At 38.3% G+C, this 19,919-nt stretch overlaps 3 protein-coding genes across 7 annotated transcripts in view; 2 read left to right on the top strand and 1 right to left on the bottom strand.

The window, feature by feature from the left end:
- Window positions 1-5: 5 nt before the first annotated feature.
- On the bottom strand, window positions 6-10,033 carry LOC103148189 (proteasomal ubiquitin receptor ADRM1-like). Of its 4 annotated transcripts, none has more exons than XM_016679020.1 (10): window positions 10,015-10,033; window positions 4,537-4,759; window positions 3,391-3,507; window positions 3,100-3,310; window positions 2,555-2,636; window positions 2,338-2,477; window positions 1,885-2,022; window positions 1,646-1,803; window positions 1,468-1,570; window positions 6-318 (listed from the first exon to the last, which is right to left on the bottom strand). In XM_016679020.1, exons 2-10 carry the CDS (start codon window positions 4,744-4,746, stop codon window positions 230-232), a joined length of 1,248 nt encoding a protein of 415 aa, XP_016534506.1. In that variant the 5' UTR covers window positions 4,747-4,759; window positions 10,015-10,033; the 3' UTR covers window positions 6-229. The 4 variants fall into 4 exon arrangements, with proteins under 4 accessions (XP_016534506.1, XP_007566907.1, XP_007566908.1 ...); XM_007566845.1 differs by lacking the exon at window positions 10,015-10,033 and adding an exon at window positions 5,828-5,890; XM_007566846.1 differs by lacking the exon at window positions 10,015-10,033 and adding an exon at window positions 5,828-5,890 and having other exon boundaries at window positions 2,555-2,633.
- On the top strand, window positions 6,451-17,643 carry LOC103148188 (dnaJ homolog subfamily C member 5-like). Of its 2 annotated transcripts, XM_016679029.1 has the most exons (6): window positions 6,451-6,659; window positions 12,650-12,800; window positions 13,804-14,017; window positions 14,658-14,829; window positions 15,419-15,537; window positions 16,574-17,643. In XM_016679029.1, the coding sequence occupies exons 2-5, from the start codon at window positions 12,694-12,696 to the stop codon at window positions 15,514-15,516; spliced, it is 591 nt and encodes a 196-aa protein (XP_016534515.1). In that variant the 5' UTR covers window positions 6,451-6,659; window positions 12,650-12,693; the 3' UTR covers window positions 15,517-15,537; window positions 16,574-17,643. The 2 variants fall into 2 exon arrangements, with proteins under 2 accessions (XP_016534515.1, XP_007566906.1); XM_007566844.2 differs by having other exon boundaries at window positions 15,419-17,643.
- Window positions 17,644-19,384: 1,741 nt separating this feature from the next.
- LOC103148221 (laminin subunit alpha-5) overlaps window positions 19,385-19,919 on the top strand; it is a 30,938-nt gene continuing 30,403 nt past the window's right edge. The window contains 2 exon segments of the mRNA XM_007566896.2: window positions 19,385-19,389; window positions 19,496-19,580. Coding sequence (XP_007566958.1) covers window positions 19,385-19,389; window positions 19,496-19,580 — 90 coding nt within the window.

Here is a 19,919-nt window from a genome sequence, read left to right as displayed (position 1 = left end):
TTAAGTGTTTTTCAGTTTGTACTTTAATAAAGATCTAGTCCCAAAAAGCCAACGGCAGACAGTACTTCAACCGCAGAAAGGAAAACTTAAGGCTTAGTCGCAGCAAGAGAAACATCTACATGGTGTAGAAACATTGCCTTTGGTATATAAAAACATTTAAGACAATGCTGAAGTGGGAGGAAAAGTAAACAAAAAGTAGAGAGAGCGATGGGACTTGGCAGGCTGGTCTCTAATCTAGACTCATGTCTTCGTCATCTTCTTTCTTCTCTTTGGAGTCTCCTTTGCTGCCCTGCATAGCTCTGGCAAACGCTTCCACGTCTGAAGAGGAAACAGAAACATGTTTGAGATGCAGAAAGACCAGATTTCTTAAAAATAGATGGACTAATGCGTCAAGGAGCTGCCTGCCCCAAAAGCAGTGGAGACCGTCTGAATTTCAGATCTAACCGCTACATCAATGCGTCATGTGAACTTTAAGATGTAGCAAAAGACCCCAGAAAATGCAAATTAGTCGTATTTCCATGTACTAGGTAAGAGCGAATCAACCAGTCTACGTGAAACATAGAAATTTTAATTTTGCAGTTTCTATCAACATTTTCTAATGCAATACTTCAGAAAGCACATAGAAACACAGCTAAGTTGGATTTAAAAACAGAGATTTACCTTAAATATTAGTTCCTGCTCCTTTGGCAGCTAAGGCAGGAATTAGCTCAATTTGGAAAATGACTAGTTAAAATCTGTTTGTACGATGGAGTATACCTAGTTCCCGCAAGTCTGAACCGGATGTGATCAGCGCCATCTTGGTAGGCAAGCACGGCACAAAGCATAGATGAACCATGGCTTCCAGACAAACAAAATGGCTGCTGTCAGCATCAACCCATATGAGAAAGATGATGGAAACATGTCAGACGATGTGGACGAGTTGCCTCCGATCTGCAGTTCACCACCCAGTGAACAGGAAGAGTGCGTACACAATGGAGGAGCTTTGCGGCTTGAAATCCACAGATGGATACAATCAATGTTTCAACAAATTTATACAGATCGTACGAACTCTTTGTGGGAATAACAAGGTTCTGGTGTCTGGCAGAGTAAGTACATGTTCGCCTTAGCTATCAGATAAAAGCTACATTAGCTAAGCTAATTTTGCTAGTTTGGCAGTTAATGTCACTGATATTTATCTTAGTACTAAACAGGTAGGTAGAGGTCAAAACAGAGTTACAATGTGCTTGCATTGTGTACAAATTAGATATGAATGAGGCAAGAGCTTGTTCTACTGTTGCCATAGCAACTGCCTACCAAGATGGCGGTCAGTAACGAAGATCCCAGAAGTGACACGTCACATAACTACGCATTAAAGCCGTTATAAAGGGAAAAAATGGTAATTTAGTAAATATCTGACAACATTTTAAAATTTATTTTAAATTTACAAAATAAAACTTTCCATGATGTAAGGGGGTGTGTTTGTCCTACCTCCCCTGTTGGCAGCGTCCACAGCTTCAGCCGACAGACCGAACTGATTCATCAGCGGGCCGAGCTGCCCCGAAGCCAAAGCGCTGCTGAACATACTCATGGACTGAAGTCAGACAGAAACCAGAGTCAGAACCGAACCAAACAGATGAAGAACCGTCCATGCCTGGTGTGGTTCTACCTGCTGGAACTGCGGCGAGTTCAGGGTGTTCTGGATCTCTTCGGTGCTCTGCAGTAGGCTCTCTCCGCTGGGGAGGAAGGGGAGGAGCCTCTGCTGGACTTCAGGGTTGGTCAGGATGGGAGCCATCATCTCCGGGGTGCAAACGCTCGCCAGGTCCACTGGAGGAGACAAACCACATCGTTAGATGGAGCGTCCTCCGTCTCCCTGCAGCAGCAGAGCGAACCCGACGGCCTGCTGACCTGCAGATCCCTGCGCCGCTGCAGCGGCTGCAGGAACGTTCATGTTGGCCAGGATGCTCTGCAGGTCGCTGAGCTGGATGGGCTGGTGAGGAGGAGGGCTTCCAACGGAGGCCGGCGTCACAGGGGCCTGAGCTGGAGCTGCAAGTGGGGAAAAAACAGCAAGGAGTTCAGGACAGAGACGGTCAATTTGGTTGATTTAAAACAGGAAATGCAGCAAATGTGGTAGTTTTGTCCGCAACTGAACCGAGTCTACTAGACTTTCACATGTGAAAACAACATGAATTTAAAATCAATCCACAGATGGCGGCGTCCATTATTAATTTGGTAAACGGGGAGCTGCTTTGGGGTCGTAAATCGTTCACACAGAAGTCCGATTAATTGGTAGCATGAACTACTAATTAATCAGAACTGGGCATCGAGATCTGCAGTGAGACAGAATTAAGGTGGTTGTACCTGGAGCAGCAGGGGCAGCAGCAGCAGTAGTGGCAGGAGCGGAGGCGGCAGGAGGCGTAGGCGTGGCCGGTGCTTGGGTGGAGCTCAGTCTCGGGGCTGCAGCTGATGAAGAGGCGGCCGTGGCTGCTTGGCTTCTAGAGCTGAGGTTAGCATGGAGACCGGGAGTTAGCGTCACGCTAGAGGAGGAAGTCTCGACAATGCAGAGGTGAGGTCTTACCTGGATGAGGAGCTGCTGGCGGGCGGGCCGCCGCTGCCTAGCAGGTTCGCCAGTCCAGGTCCGGCTAACGCTCCCAGGCCTCCTTACACAAACCAGAACAAATCTATAAAAGCTGCTCTGATGAAGCATTCAGGCTTTACAACAGGCCTGCACAATATAACCCATCACAATCGTCATGGCAACATCAATTTCAGCAGGCACTCATTTCCCTCGATTCCCCATTTGGTGATGACTAAACTAATAAAACATGGTGGTGAAGGAAAAGAAATCCGAAAAAACTGACTCCATTGGGATATTCAGCGAGTGACAAAAAAAAAGGAAAAAAAAAAAAAAGTGTTTTTATTGCAATTTTGTGACGCATCGATTTCCATACGGCTGAAAAACCACTTCATCCAAGGGCAAAAACTTTTCATTTAAAAAACTTGGAGGTTTTTTTTTTTTTTTTTAAATTAAGCAAATTTATTTTCTTAATTTCAGTTTGTGCAATTCTACGGCTAATAGAGACACAGCTAGTGAAAGCTAAAGCGTTACTCAGAGTGCCTCACCCAGTCCACCGAGCCCCGTCGGACCGATCAGCTGCATCAGCTGGTTGTGGCTCATGTTTCCCAGCAGGTTCTGCAGGCCGCCCTCTCCGCCCAGCGCCGACAGCTCGTGGCCGCTGCCGCCTCCGCTGCCCGGAGCGCCAGGAATGGGAGGGTTGTTCAGGAACTCGTTCACCTTACGGCAGAACTCCTCATCTTTGTCCGTTTTGGGCTCCTGAGTTGACAGTTTGAGAAGTTAATCATGTCTTATATCCACTTAGATTTCCATTCAGCAGATTAGCAGCGTCTTCCCACCTGCATCCAGAAGAAGAGCCTTTTGGAGCCAGCCTTGAACTTCAGCACATAGACGCGTCCCGTGGTGCACTGGTTCACTCTCTTAAACTCACAGTCATCAGGGAAGATGATCAGATCCTGTGGGACATTTCAGTTCTGATTTAGTTCTACTGGAAAGTAAGCCTCATAATCAGCCCAAAAATGATAAAGATCAGATTTTCTTTATTATTTACTTTAGTCTGTTGAGTTTTTGCAGAAAATCACCCAGCATTTTTTTTTTTTTTTGCTATTGTGAGTTTATTCTAAACTTTCAGCAAAAAATGGTCAAAAACATTGAGTTTATGTGATGCTAACTCCCACCTGCAGGTGGCAGTATTTCTTCTACTTCACTGCTGCCTCTGCCTTACTTATCAGGTGATATGGTAACAATGAAACCACATTTAAATAAAGAAATTTATCGCAAAAATATTGTATTACAATTTCTTGTAAATATTCTTAATGCACAAAAAGACAGAAATCAGATATAGTTTAATAACTTTATTATTTATATCAGCCACTTCATTTTTTGGGCAGAAATTCAGTTAAAAAAAATTTAATATATCATGCCTGAATTCTCGCTATTGCATAAAGTTTACTGCAAATTTTACGCAAAAATTGTCAAAAAGATTTGGTTTAAGAAATGGTAACTCCAACCTGCAGTATTTCTTCATTCTACTACACTGCTCCCTCTGCTTTACTTCATATCATGTTATAAATATAAAAAGCAACATTTAAATAAGAAAATCTATCTCAAATATTTCTCAGTTCCTTGCTAATATTCCTAGAGTACCACCACAATCAGGGATTTTGATTGCAAAAAACCCAAAACCAATTATTAAATCCTGGGACAGTTTTAAGCGTTACGTTTCTAAATGAAGAATCAAAGCCTGAATGTTTTGCCAACCCACAGCAAAACGCATCAGAACATCTCAAGTAACGAGAAGGTAAGGAAATTATTTTGGTTCAATTTAGTTTAAAATAGAAAATACATTACTATCTACACATAATATGACAGCACTGTTAAGTGAAATAATTTCCAATCACATTATGAAAGTAATAAACATTTCAGATTTCACTGAATGTGTTTTTAAATTATTTGCTTAATTTAAGGATAAAATCTTCACTTACATCATCAACGTTCCCGGTGGTTCTGTCCTTCCAGCAGAAATGGATCAGGGAGTCATCGGACTGCTGGATGTACACCAAGCCCTTGCGTTTGTCGGGCGTAACCGTGTTCCCCTTCAGGCTCATTTTACCAGCACGAAACTCCACCAGGTACTTGCTAGAGCTTCCCCTTGAGCCGCTGACCAGACTTGGAAACAGAGCACCCGACGACATCTTTACTCCCAAACTGAGGAAAAAAACAACAACGCCACAGCAACAACATGTCAGTTTTCTGAGGTCATGTCTTTTACAGAATCAGTTGCCATCTTGGTCCAAACTGCTGACTGTAGTTTTTTTAAATGTTAAAAAAAAGAAAGACAAGAAATGTAAAATTATTTATTCATAAGAAGTGGTCAAGTTAAATAACTAAGATTTTATTAGAGATCAAAAATGTTTGATCAAACATCTGTCCATAATTGAGCACCTCTTCCTCGTTATCTGCCAAATCCTACTGAAATCAGTTAATTTTCCCATATTCATCACAAATTATAGCAAATTACATTAGCTTGGTGTTTGGTTAGACATTTTATTAATTTGTTAAATTTAAATTGGTGAGTTTTTTACAGCTGGATCATATGGGGGGGAGGGGAGTTGCGGATCGCCATATTGGGTTCTACAGCCGGGGTTGTTGATAAAACCCAGATTTCAGGTTGTGACCCAGTTGAAGTTGTTTACAAGAAAGTTGTTCTTCAAATGCAATCAGAATTTAACTAAAAGTAAAAATCCTACGTACTTTTTCTGCAAAGAAAAATATTGCTCATCTTAGACACACATCCTTGACTGAACAAAGAATTACTTTTTAATTATAAACAACTTTCTAACCCTCCAGATAAAGAACAATGCTGTAAAAGTTAGCTTTGCAAAGCTATCTGTCAAACGTTTTCTGTTTTATCTTATGACTAACACCTTATGATTTAATTTAGTTAATGCCTTGCTTTAACTTGTGCGGTGAGTTTGCGTTCACTAAATTAAATTTTAACAGTTAAGCCACGAAGTTGTCGTTAGCTGTGTGTAGTTCTGGTTGTCTATGCTAACGTTAGCCCATGACATGGCTAAACAGATGAACGACTAAAGGCCAAAGTCGTGCAGAACAACCACCTAAGTTGTTCAAGGAAATAAACACACACACAAGACTCCTTTAAAAATAACAAACTTAAATTTTTTTCAAAAAAAACAACTTACATTTAAGTAATTGCGGCTAAATCTTGAAATATCTCAGAAGTTTTCTCTCCGCTGCGTCTGTTACGCCACTTACGTAGAATGAGTGAACTTCCTGTTCATCGTGGACGCGCCTGCTGTGAGTGGATGCGCACGCATTTCGGAGTTTTATGGCAAGCCTTAGCGTCAACAATAATACAATTCAATTTAAAAAACACGTCATCGATTCCAAAGGGAAATTAAATGTTGTAACCCATATTATTCAAAGTTTTTTTTACAAATATATGTGTGCTTAGATGCACATAAATATGGCAAACCTTATCATAATTTACATTTATGAGTTGTTCTAATGAGCAAATAAATAATGTGCTTTACATACATGCTAGTGCACAGTGATAGCCTAATAATACAACTGTTTTGAACAAACTGTTATTTTGTTATGCAGAACTTTTATCATAATGAGCAGATTTATTCTCACAGAAAGTGAGCTTTTCTTACCTCAAAATTCCTCAATTTTACAGCACATTTATCGTTTTTTTTTGTTGTTTTTTTGTTTGTTGTTTTTATCTTGGATTTATGTTGACGTGGACTTACATTCATAACGTTGAATAAATAAAAAAGGAATACACACACAAAAAAAGTCTAACTTGAAATGTCACAACTTCGGATTTACGGATTATTGTTGATGCTAACGGCTTGCCATAATGTGGGAGGAGTTTTCCTAGGGATCGCTGTCACGGACTGACAGGTCGCTCCCACCCGGTGTAGCCGTTAGCTCGGCGGTACTTTCTGCTGCTGCCTTGTCTTGGAATGCTTTAGCGGCAGAGAGCGAAGCGAAAACTGAGATGCGAGAACAATAAAACTCCAAGTTGGCTTCGTTCAAAAAGGAAAATAACAACAGCCAAATCACTCCGGTTGGAAAGAAAGAGGTAAGAAACGCACAGAGTTAGCCCAAGGGGCTAACATTAGCCAGCTTTGCTGCCCTTGGATTAGTTAGCGAGCAAAGTGCTAAATGTAGGCAAGGATATGGACTAGCTAAACACCCCTGTTAACAAACATGGATGCTGGTTGCTTTCGTTTGATGCGGTGCTTGGAGATTATCCGCTTTAACCACAGTTTGATTCCGGAACCAACCTGTTTTTGGTTCGCTTCTCAAATCTTTGCTCAGTTAAGTTATAACTACAATTCGGAATACCGCTACTTCCACTATGACAGGTTTAGTTCTTGTAGTAACCTGTAGTAGTTGGGAGATAAATCTGGATTTACATTCTGCGCTTTTGATGTCTCAGCTGACGTCTGTGTTTGAAACGTTAGGAGAGACAGGTGCATTTAGGCTGATGGATAAATATGGCTTTTATTTTTATGTTTTGCCTTTTCAGCTGCTACAGAGCAGTAGGAGACGTCACTGACTTTGTTTCTAACGCATTATGTTTGAATTCATGATCGAAATAATTCACGAATTAAAATAAAAACTTTTTAAAAGCCAATTATTCATTTAGATTTGCAGATATTTTCCTATCTTTGAAAGATTTCGCTATCCAGGATATTCAGATTAGCTAAAAAAATAAGTTATATGTAACATACACTTTATTCCCTCAGTAGCAGTCACTGGAAATTCACCAATCAGACATAAATGGGAATAAGTGACTAATAAAATGCATCAAAGCAACATCCCACCATTTTGAATCTATAAATATAACCAACATCATGTTCTCTTTGATGAGTTTAGGCAAGGGAGATGTTGTCTTGCAATCCCTTCATTTTCTATTTGATTCTATCAAGGAACCTGTGGTACATTTTTTGTGCAGTTCTTGCAGTTCAAATTTCCCTGTATGTGAGTTTAAAACACCTTTTTAATATTCGATTTCACTTTTAAGAGGAACAAGAACATGTGAATAAATAACGGAAGTGTTTGACATTTTGTTTTTTAGATTTTATTGTTTGTTTTTTAGGATTCTTTTTCATCCAACCACAGTCCTAATTAAAGGTATTTTTTAAATACATTGAAGTTAAACAATTAGTTGCTTTTAGAGCAGCAGATAACGATTATTTGAGTTATCAAATATTCTGACGATTAATCAATTAATCAGATAAAAAAATTGAGACATTCTGCTTATTTTTAATGTAACCACATAAGTCTTAGAAATACATTAAAAATTTCAAATGAAGAAATGAGTCAGTTAATTTTTTAATAACAAAATAATCCTTTTACTCCATACAATATTATAGCATAACGTTCCTTTGCTTGATTATTAACATTTTCTGCTATTCTGAGGCGTTGTTACCTTAACTAATGGGTGCAGTGTAATCTGTTACTTTTTATAATAAATTGATTAAAAATTGGACACCAATAAGTGCTTCATCAGATATTTATTTACAAAAATAGAACATGTGGTAGAACGTGTTTACAGACAGTGTCTTTTCATCTTAAATGCAAAATGTAAATATTTTTATAGTTTTGGCTTAATTGTTGCTCTGACTGTACGGTTCTTTTAGCAAATGGTTGTTCTGTGTTCGGATTAATGATTATTTCTTTACTAACTTAGTAGATGATTGTTACAATAATTGATTAATCACAATCAGTCCGATTAATCGTTTCAGCCCTAGTTCCTTTTAGATATTTTAAAGTCCAAAATGAATGTGCAATTATGTTTCTTTAGTTGCAACTTGTAATTTATTAGAAAAAAGCAAAAATCATATGTACAAATATGGCCTCAGCTAGTTAGAAAATGGTTTATATCCCAGTAGGATCTGAAGGAAGTATCACCAGAGTGTGAAAACTGAAAGTTAAAGCCAATCAGTCACATGCAGCTGACATGAACCTGGGTGAGGTTTAACAACAGCTTCCGACTGTCAGCAATAAAAACTGTAACTTGACATTGTAAATGCTGCAATAAAAGACAGAAGGAAACCAAGAGCAGCTCTAAATAGTCGCTCTAATAGTTCATTTCAGTTTTACAGCCATTTATAAAACAAAACTGAACAAATATTGGTAATATAAAGAATCAGGAGCAATAAAATCTCACAACAATTCAGAACCTCAATGACACAAACCTAAAAGAAGCATAATAGTATAAAATTTATACTATTACACTCCAATAAGTACAAAAAACCCTCTAACATAGAATCCTAAAAGTCTGTAAACTTTGAGCTGATCTTACATGGATCTAAAAATTAACTCAGTAAAATTCCCCTGCGGTCTTCTGAATAATAGGTTACGAAGGTAAATCCATATGCAGTCGATCCAGGTTGCTTTAGTAGAGATCATTCCTCCTTTGTGCTGCGCTGTTGGCGTGTCTGCATCCATTAAGAAAACCAACGAGTGAATGCTGACAGAGTGCCGATTCACCATCCGCTAATGAATTGGACTGGCCGTTTATAGCCAACGGAGGATGAATCTCTGTGTCAAACACGAAGTGCTTTGCTGGCACTCTTAATTTTAAATTAATTGGAACTTTTAAATTAAATTAGTTTTGCTTCAAATGTAATCACCAGTTTACTTAAGTAATGACTGATTAATAATATGTTAAGCCAGTGGTGACCAAAATACCCAAACTGAAAGTATTTATTCCCCAATTAACAACACAAAAATATAATTACAAAACAATAAATACAACGTTCACATAAATGTATACACTTATTTACCTTTGAGATTTTCTTCTACAACCTTTGCTGTTTAGCCAAGTGAAATGGATGGGTCTACCAAAGTCTGCGTTTGAATGGCAGTGGCACAACTTATTAAATATAAAAATAAGGCCTAACTAAGGAAAAATTCTTTGTGTTTTACTTAACATTTTCCGCTTAAGAAGATATAAACTTTAGAGATGCACGATATATCGGCACTACCATCGGTGTCTGCCGATATTAGTAATTTTTTAACATATCTATATCTGTCCGATAAGTGAAACTGGGCTAATATGACCAACTGATAATTGTTTTCATCTTGTTGCTGTCTGTTTCTGGTCAGGTTTTTTTGTTTTTTTTTTCAAAGGTGTGGAGATGTGCAGAGAAATATTTATAATATCGATAAATACCATTATTGGCATTAACAGCAAAATTAATATTGGCCCAAGTTTTCATATCTGTGCATCTCTAGTAAACTTACCACGTTAAATTTTATCCTAAAAGAATTTACAAAAATGTTGGATGGCTAAATTCGTGCCATTCTTAAATTATTGGTCACCAAAATGAATTCAAAGGCTGCACTTTGGACATTATTATTGATAATTATTGATTAGCCTTTTGTTTTAAATACCTGAAATTCTATCAAACTAGTGGTGTGACCTTTCCTGTGTTCTGTTTTATCCTGTTTTCACTCCATGTTATATTTTATTTTTAAGCTGTTATGAGGCTCAGTGGCAAAACATGAAACTCCACAAGTTATTCAGCAAGCTGTTGCTAGGTAACCAGGAGTTACCCAGCAGGTCGTTGCTAGGTAACCGAAGAACAGTGAGTCAGTTGAGTTCACCAGACTTTAATTCCCTGTGAGCAATAAATGGAAGGTGAAGGTGAAGATATTGGATATTCCATTAGATGTATTACCTATTGAAATTGATCTTGTGTTTATCATATTATTGATTTACTATTCAGTGCTGCTTTAAACTAATGGATCGTTGCTGATTGCATCATTTTGTAGCAGCGTTTTATTCGTTGTCATCTCTGAGGAGCCAAACAGAAAGTCATTCTGCGTCATCTTCAGTTGAAAGCAGAAACTGAGGTTAGATGAGTTTGGATAGGAACCCAACTATTTTTTTATCTGTGTTGATTCTGCATTTCAAAACACTTCAGTCCTCAGTTTTATGCTGGTTTTCATTTTGAGCTGCGGTTGAAACGGATCAGTTGGAGCTCAGAATCAGAGCGGACGTTTAGTTTGCTGTGTGTTTACAGCAGCTGTGTTTACTTTATGTTGGTTATAACAATGAGGTCTCTTTGCTGATTCTAAATAAACTTTAAATTCTAATGAACATTTAACACTGGACCTGGAAGACGTTTTAAACATCCAAAATAAATAAACAAAACAAGAGAAACAACAAACAAAATGAATTATGAAGTAGATTATTTGAGACCAAAGCACCAGACTGAAGACTTTTACCATTCAGCTTTTGGTAGGAAAAGAGAAACGATAAATCAGACAAAAGGGAATTAATGAGGTAGTTTTAATTTATTATTGCAATTAATTGATTTATCATCCCAGACAGAGGAGTTTGTCCATCTCAAATCCAACCGTACTGAACCAAACTTGAACCTTTTTAACCTCCCCGTTTATTCAAACATATGTACATGTTTCCCTTATTTCTTTATTTTAATCCGTCTGTGAAAATGAGTTGCGTTAAGACGTAAAAAGTTTGTAGAAAGTCTCCCAGTTACAGACAAACGTTGGCCAGGTGAAATGTGATTGGCCGCTGTGTGAAGCGTCCTGAACGGGTCAGACGTGATCGTTCACACACACCAGAACGGTGTCAGTGTGCCGGTAATCCCGCCGCTCCTGATGAATTGTCCTCATTGGGTAATCCTGGCCAAGGAAGGGCGGAGAATTGTGTTACTTCTGGTTAATCTCCAGAAGTAACACAAGAAGTGCATGGCGGCCAATTCAGTACTGACCATATGGCGTCACGACGGACTCCTCAGAGGATGGCTGGTTCTTGTTCAGTTCTCTCTGACTCCATCTGAATACAGGTTTTGGTTTTTCTTCAGATTTTTCTTTGTTTTAAAGGGGACATTTTTATATAAAATTCACATTTTGCACATTTTTGGGTCTCAACAGCTTCTAAAGACTAAGAACTTAAAAAAAAAAACACCCAGCTGTTCTTTTGGCACTAAGTTAATGTTTCTTTCATTGTCTGGAAATGAGCCGTTTCCAAAAAAAATCCTGCCATTGTCTAGCAACCCCAGCAGAACTCCAGAATGTTGGGTCAACTGGATTTATGCGCCAAACAATGGCTGCTGGAAAAGACAAGTGTTTTGTTGTTGACTTATGTTGAGAACGAGGATCTCAATCGATGAATCATAATTTGTATTGACACACGGAGCATAAAATCAGCCAAGAAAAGCATTCAGACTTTACTTATTTTATTAACTTTCAGCGCTGAAAGGAGACGCTTTACCATTAGAAGAGTTTCTAAAAAAGTCTGTGCAGCGTCTCCTTCGTTCTCAACACTTACCATCCAGAAATCACTTGCTGCATTCTTGTCCATTGTGCAGGAGGCTCCACTTCTGCTTTTCAAAGATGATCACAAATAATAATCTACAAATGTAGTAATTGATTAACTGGAGTGAACAGACTCAAAAAAGAAACATTTGCTAGAGAACAACACACTGAGATCAGTAACCCAAAGCTTTTCAAGAAAATAAAGACATTTTGTATTTAAGATGGAAAAAGAAAAACTTTGTAAATATGTTTTACCCAGAACTCCCCATGTGGCAGTGTTAGATTCAAATCGTTCAAATTCTGTAAAAAAAAGAAAAAAAAAGAAAAAAGTGTATTACGCACCTTTTGCTATCCAATTAATTAGATTAATTATTCATAAGTCTTTTCAGATGTTGATGTTTGAGGTATTTTGCATCTTTTGGTACAAATAAACAAGTGTTCACTAAAGTAACGCTGTTGTTCAGTTTTAGGCAAGAATACATTTACTTTCTTCATTAGAAAAGGAATTTAATTGTTTATTTGTATCTTTTAATATATTTCTAATATTGTATTAATAAAGCCTGAGGTGAAGAATATGCAGATCTTTCCATCCTATTAATCGTCAAAGTAATCAATATTTCTGATGTTTATTAATTATTTATCCTGAGTTGCAGGATAAATCAGGGTGGGTTGCATGCTGCTATTCTGTAGTTGTCTGCAGCAGCCTTCAATATTTTAATATGATTTTTTAAATGAAATGTGTCCTCCACTGTTTGTTTTTGCCTATTTAAGGGAGAAGCTGAGTGAGAAGGGAAGAAGAGAGCAGCAGAGCGGCCATGGACCACCAGCGGCAGAGGACTCTGTCCACTTCAGGGGAATCGCTCTACGTTGTCCTCGGAGTCGACAAGAACGCCACAACAGAGGACATCAAGAAATGTTACAGGTGTGCAATAATGTCAACAAACGGGAAGGAAATCCCTCTGTTGCTGTGATGTTTTCTACCACTAGAGGGAGGCAGGGAGCTGTAAGACAGGCTTTCTAAACGTCATCCAGCCTTTTGTCCCATCATTAGGAGACTATGAGAGGGATTTCAGAAACAAACAGGAGAACATTACTCATGTGAAGTGGTGCAACTAACCCTGAGACATCATAGGGATTCTTATTAAATTCAAGATTAAGGAGAGGAGAAGGCATGTTTGGTACCAATACTGGAGCATCCGGACCCAGTTAGGCCTCCTTCCAATTCTGCCATGAATAAAAAGTGAGAATCTTGTTCCTAGGTCTGGTTAAAATGCCAAACAAAACAAAAATAATTTATCTAGTTTGGGATAAAGGTGCCAATAGTGAAGGATCCTTTGGTACCAGTCCGTTTGTGTAGAAAGTCTGGTTCTTTTATGGAGGTGAGAATGCACAACCGGGCCAAAAGAAGCAAACTCCAGTCCGCCGACAAACCTCGGTTTGGGTTCGGTTGAAGTGAACTCTGGTTTGGTTTGAATCCATATGTGAACTCCAAGTAGACCAGAGTCCGCTCCAAAAGCAGGAAGTGGACCGCAGGGCTTTCTGGGTAAATACAAGCAAAACAAACTCGTTAGCCTAGCATTAGCAGGAGAAATGACTATGATCATTAGCAAAGACAAGGAAAATCGAACAACTGCTAAAATGTGATGCGACTCCATTTTTGTAGAAAGTTGCGCTTGGTGTCTTCCGAGATTTTTGTGCCGTTTCCTTTATGTGCAGCCGTTTCCTCTTGGTGCAGCGCCCCCACAGGCCAGGAGGGGAACAGGTTGGGTTTGTGTCATTTGACTTGGTGCAGTGGGAAAGCGAGCCGCAGCAGCTGAAAATGTAACAAATTTGGTCACCAATCAAACTGATTCTACCAAACTATCAGGTGTGAAAGCAGCCTGAATCAGAAATCTGATGTGTTTCTTCATTTTTTTAACTCGCAGAAAACTGGCGCTGAAGTTTCACCCCGACAAAAACCCGGACAACCCGGACGCGGCTGAAAAGTTTAAAGAAATAAACAACGCTCACTCCATCCTGGTGGATCCCACCAAGAAGAACATCTACGACAAGTACGGCTCCCTGGGCCTCTACGTGGCGGAGCAGTTCGGAGAGGAGAACGTCAACACCTACTTCGTTCTGTCCAGCTGGTGGGCCAAGGTGACCCACTGCAGTTTGTTTTTTATTGTAGATGAGGAGAACCTGAACACTTTTCCAGCCTCTTTTACTCGCTTTCCTCCCAATCACGATATCCAGGGTTTGTATGGAGGCTTTGAATCCTTGAAAATGGTCCTGAAAGTGCTTGAAAATGCTTGAATTTTTATTAGATGTTTCAAGGTTTGGGAAGTGCTTGAAACTCTTTAAAATACTTTATATTCAAACTGCACAGTTTTGTAAGGAATTGCAGTTTAACGCTTGATTAAAAGCCTACATTTAGAAAGCATCATTTACAGGTAATAAAAAGACTTTTTTCCTTTCTGTCAGAAGTTAAATCAAACTAAACTTTTCTTGTTTTTGATCAGTTAGAATTACAAAAATTATTTATATTTGCTGAATGTCAGAAAACGTAGCAAGAACATTTTTTGAGATTTGTTTTCTTTTCTCAAATTAAGTCTTTAAAGGTCATTTATTTTAACACAATTGTTTGGATTGTTTCAGTGTGATGAATATTTGTTATTTCTAACTGACTGATTATTTTGGGGATTTTCTGGGGATTTGTTTGTGGCTTTAAAAACAGCGCTTTGGATGGACATAAGTTGTGATTTCTCACATTGTGTCCTTGTGACCTTTGCCCCCCCAGGCTTTGTTCGCCTTCTGTTGCCTGGCAACAGGTTGCTACTGCTGCTGTTGCCTGTGCTGCTGCTGTAACTGCTGCTGCGGTAAATGTAAACCCCGGCCGCCGATGGACCAGGAGCCCGAGTTCTACGTGTCCCCTGAGGACCTGGAGGCCCAGATGACTGCAGATGAGAGAGGTGAGGACCGGGACGCTACGGCAAGCCGTCTTACCATAAAATCTGTTTCCTCTGAATGTCCGTGATCACATTCTGGACATCTGTCCTGAATGGTAATTTAAGATATCTGCAGTTAGTTTCTGAATAGTATGGTTAATAATTCAAGATATCTTCAATTACATTTTCACGAGTCAGAATTTGTTTCTAAGTATCTCAAATTACGTCACCGGATTTGTCATTTACATCCATTTTATACCTGGAGTGTTGTTTCGGTTATTTTATTTAGTCTCCATGGCAACCATGCAGCTGTGTAAAATGGCTAGGTGGATTTAGCCCCGCCTTTGAGGCGCAGCTCCTCCTCTAAGCTTTCTTTTCTTTCTCTTTTTCCTTTCTTTTTATCTTTTCATTTTCTTTATCTTGTTTCTTCCTTTCTTTTTATTTTTTTCCTTCTTTCTTTCTCCATTAGTTGCATTTCGCTGCATCTGCTCTTCCTGTTATCAGCACATTCAACATAAACAACACAAAATAACATAAAAATTAATCAAATAACAAATAAACTCTGATTCTTTTTGAATCGTTGACGTTTTTCTTGTTTCTGTTTTCCTTTTAGACGGCAGCGATCCCATCGTCATGCAGCCGTCATCGGCCACAGAAACCACCCAGCTCACCTCTGAAGCGCACCAAAGCTACAAAACCGACTCCTACTAGACACACACACACACACACACAGCAGAAAGAGGCTGCTAGGGCTGGGATATCATTAATATTTGTCCTACACATCAGTGTCGGGTGGATTTAGCTGCACCAACTCTAACCCACTCCCTCGTCTTCCTAAAGACGCTGAAGCTTTTTGGCCAAACTTTTGCCGCTGTTTCAGTTTCAGTTGTGTTGCTTTGAGCTTTGTGTTCAAATCTCTGTTAAAATATCACATTTTTGTGGCATTAAAAATTAAACTGCAGTTGAAATTAATAAACTTGTTTGGAATATAGAATAATTAAAAAAATGGACTGGCAAAATTTTGCCAAATCAACCCTAAAAGTTGCCAAAAGTTGACCCTGTCTAGTTGCTCAACGCCGTTTTGAAAACGTTTATTTTCTGCACCATGTGTTTTTTTGTACCGTTTGAGTGTGTTGCTCTTTCAGCTCTTGGCCTTTTTTTGAGTCTGTCTGCGATTCAGCAATTACTACATTAATCCAATAATCGATTAATGGTGATTAATTTGATTTATTGCCTTTGCTATCATCATAATCTGGAGAGGGTGTTGCTCCATTTAACGCTTAGTTGATTTCTAAAATAGATTATTGCTATAATCGATTGATTAATTTGATTAATTGTGTCAGCCAATCATGCTCATCAGCTGTTGTTCCAGTTACACTGTATACTTCCTAACGATTAATCCATTACTCAGTTGACGAATATTCAATTATCGATTAATCATTCTGGCTCTAAAATGCTGGACTTTATATTTGAGTAAATTGTGTTAACTAAATCTTTAATATGTTTAACAGAGACTGAATGCTGCCTTTCTGAACTGCACCTTTTTATTTTCTTCACACTAACAGAATGTGCTCAGAAAAACTGACATTTTTATTTAAATTTTAAATTAAAACTAAATAAAAGCCAGATCTGAAAGGATATTTAGGAAATCCAGCATTAGTTTCCGAGCCGCTCTGATGTTTCTCAGCAGATCGGGATATTTTAACAGAGAAAAGCTTCAGATTTTGTCTCCACTGTGTGTAAAGATGCAACCCAGCCCTAACAGCAGCTCATACACACACACACACACACTCACATCCCTGCCAGTTTTCCACTTCCTCTCTTTTTCAACCTCATCCTGCAGATGAAAGTAGACGTGAGCGCTCCGTGTTTTTTAAACCTTCAGGTATGAAGTTAGAGGAAGAATAGGGACAGTAGCAAATTAATCATTTGTTCCAGTAGCTTTAATTATATCAGCCATGACCCATCAGAACAAAATCAGCTGTAAAAATTGAATTTTTCCCTTAAAAAAACTACTTTAATAGAGATGAAATATCTTACTTTATGCAATAACGTTTAACAGTTTTATTTAAAAAAGTGGTTTTCTTTGAAGATGGGAAATTATTCCAGCTAATTTGAATAATTAATAATAATTTAATGTCTGTATAATCACCAGCATTACTTTGAATGCCAGATTATTCTTCCTGAATCTACAAAAACAAATTATGGAAACTTTCCAGTTTAGTGATGGGATTATGTCTGTCCCATCAGATTTAAGAACCATTTTGATTTGGGTTTTCTGTTTGATCACAGCCGATTCTTCCTCTTCTCCATTTCTTTTTCTTCCTCATATGAAGGCTTGTTCAGTGTTGAAAACAGAGGCCACAGAAACTCTGCTGGTTTCAACCGGCCTCTTTGTTATTGTAAAATAGCTCTAGAACAGTAAACAAGCGCCCCCTAGTGGCCATCGGTGCGAATTTATACACTGATTTGACCCTGTTTTTTTAGTTTTTGTTTTGTGAAATGGTAAAAATGCTGTACATGTTGTGTAAAGTTACTGTAGATTTTACTGTATTTTTGTTTGTTTTCTTGTCTGCATCTGTATTTGCTTTCTTCTTGTTTTTGTTTTCCTTGTTTATGTTGTTCATGAAGGGATGATACTGATATCCAAAGTCTTATTTAATCGTGTTTTCGTAGAAAAGCAGTTTACAACAATCAATCTCATTAAGCGAGATTTATTTATCCTACATAAACCTTTACGCAAACCGAATAAATTTTATAAAACCGGGTGTTTTTTCACTTTGATTCTGTTCTGTAGCCCACTGCTACCGCAGCGTGTTAGGGGCAGGATAAGTAGAATAACAAAAAAGACGAGAAAATTTCTGCAAGAAAAAAACAAAAAACTGAAATTTTCTAGCAAAAAAAAGTTTAAAATTGAAAAGTCAAAAAATTTGCTAGAAAAAACTGAAATTTATCTAAAAAATTACAAGAGTTTGAAATGTCAAAAAGTTGCTAGAATATTTACATTTTTAGATTAATCTCTGGAATTTTGGAGAATTTATTTTTAAACTTCTGTGTTTGAAAAGTTGAAAAATTTGCTCGAAAGATCCCCAAAATTTTCAGATTAATCTGAGAATTAAAAAAAAAATTAGAACATTTATCAGTTTGAAAAGTTTAAAAGTTGCTAGAAAAAAATAAATTTTGAGATTAGTTTCAGGAATGCTAAAAGAAACTTGGAAATTTCAGTTTGAGAAGTCAAAAATTTACTAGAATAAAACAAAAATTTTGAGATTAAGTTCAAATTTTGTTGAAATAAAAACATGTTGGAAATTGTTTTGGAAAAAACTCTGAAATTTTGTGAATAATCTCAAATTTGGTATGAAAAACTGAAACAAATGTTTAAAAAAATTTACTTTAGAAACTCAGATATTTCCAAGGTTTTTTCTCACAATTGTTTTTGTTTTTTGGCAGAAATTTCCTCCTTTTTCCTTTTTCATATCTATAATGTCCCTAATAGGCCGCCGTACATCGCATCACCTCCTCATCATGCATTCATGCATATCATGAGAAACTGCTCTGCTAAAATCACATAAATCTGCGAGTGTTTCAGGGAATCTGCAGGTTTCGCTGCTCTGGAGCGAATCCTGGCACCTTCATCGTTCAAAACATCGACAGAAAATAATCCAGCAGCGTTTTTGTTTAATTTATTCTCTCTGTGGCGTTTGATTTTTAGCCGGTGTGTGAAGCGGATGTTTAGAGTGTTAGCCCTGCTGTACATACACAGCGCAGCCTGTAGATAGGTGGAGGCTTTTCTGTTTTTAGCATGGACTCGTGTTTTTACCTGTCGGCCGGAGATGTATGGGGAAAATACATGAAGTGTCTGATGTTCTGTTGGAAAATAAACAGCTCTGATGCTTGAATTTCTCACTGTGTGTTTTATTAATGACTATAAATAAAAGGGAAATAAATGTGGAGACTAATTCCAGAAATTTGTTCTAAAGATTCTGCAATTTTCTGAGATTAAAAAAAAAGTAAAAAATTTGCTAGAAAAATTTCAGATTTTGAGATTAAGCTCAGTTTTCTAGAAAAAACTTGTGAATTTCATAGAGTGAAAGTCTCTCGCCTGGAATGTTAGCTGGAGATCAGCAGCCCTCCCAAGCCCACTAAGGGACAAGGGTGTTAGAAGATGGATGGATGGAGTGAAAGTCGAACCTTTTCTTGAAAAATTTCAGAAATTTTCCAGAAAAAAATTGCTAGCAAATTGACTTTTGAAGCAGGTTTTTTGAACATTTCTTGGACTAAAGATTTGAGCTTTTGGACAGAAATTAACTCCTTTTATTTTATTGATGCTGCCGCTGTTTGCCCTTTTGTTCATGTCAACACTAGAAAAATTAATTTTTTGCATTAATTTGAAGAGTGTTATTTCTTCTGCAAAACTTTAACATAAAATACGTTTCACTTATTGCAAAATCAGCCGTTTGGTTTGGCAAATATGATAATTCATATTTAGCACCTTTTCGCAGGACGTTAAGGGTGTAACAGAAGATGGAGCACAGCATGGCAGGGTCTTAATCTGTCCACATACCAGCCGTCTCCTCATATGGGGTGTGTGTGTGTGTGTGTGTGTGTGGAGCTGAAACCTGACTCCAACACACACCAGTCCGAACCCCAGTGTGCATCCTGGTTCTGCTGCTGCTGCGGTCCTGAACAGGCTGCGGCTGAGCAGCAAAGCTGTGGAGGGAGAGGAGGACGAACCGGTGAGGAAGAACCGGACCCAGGAAGAGAACCGGGCTCAGGTAGGAACTGGGCTCAGAACCGGGCTCAGGTAGGAACCGGGCAGATTTCTCTCTCCGTCTGGTTTCACGCTGATGGCGCCGGCCTTCGTTGAACTTTTGCTCCGTCTATTCTGGGCGGCAACACAACTGAGAGTGACCCACTAACCTGCAGAAGCAAAAAGATCTCCGTCGAGCTTCACCTTTAGGTGGCGGCCGGCTATTTAAAGTCCAACTGCTTTTGCAAAAGTGCAACAAAAACAAGAATGAAAAGTTAAAATGTAGGCCCACCTTTCTCTCCTTTTAATGTTTTCATCCTGTTTGATTTATGTAACTTCTGACTTTATCAAACTGTAAGGAACA

Source organism: Poecilia formosa, unplaced genomic scaffold (genome assembly GCF_000485575.1).
Source record: "Poecilia formosa unplaced genomic scaffold, Poecilia_formosa-5.1.2 Scaffold200, whole genome shotgun sequence".
NCBI lineage: Eukaryota > Metazoa > Chordata > Actinopteri > Cyprinodontiformes > Poeciliidae > Poecilia > Poecilia formosa.
The sequence above is the reverse complement of the archived record's forward strand: the minus strand, read 5'-3'. Positions and strand labels throughout refer to the sequence as shown.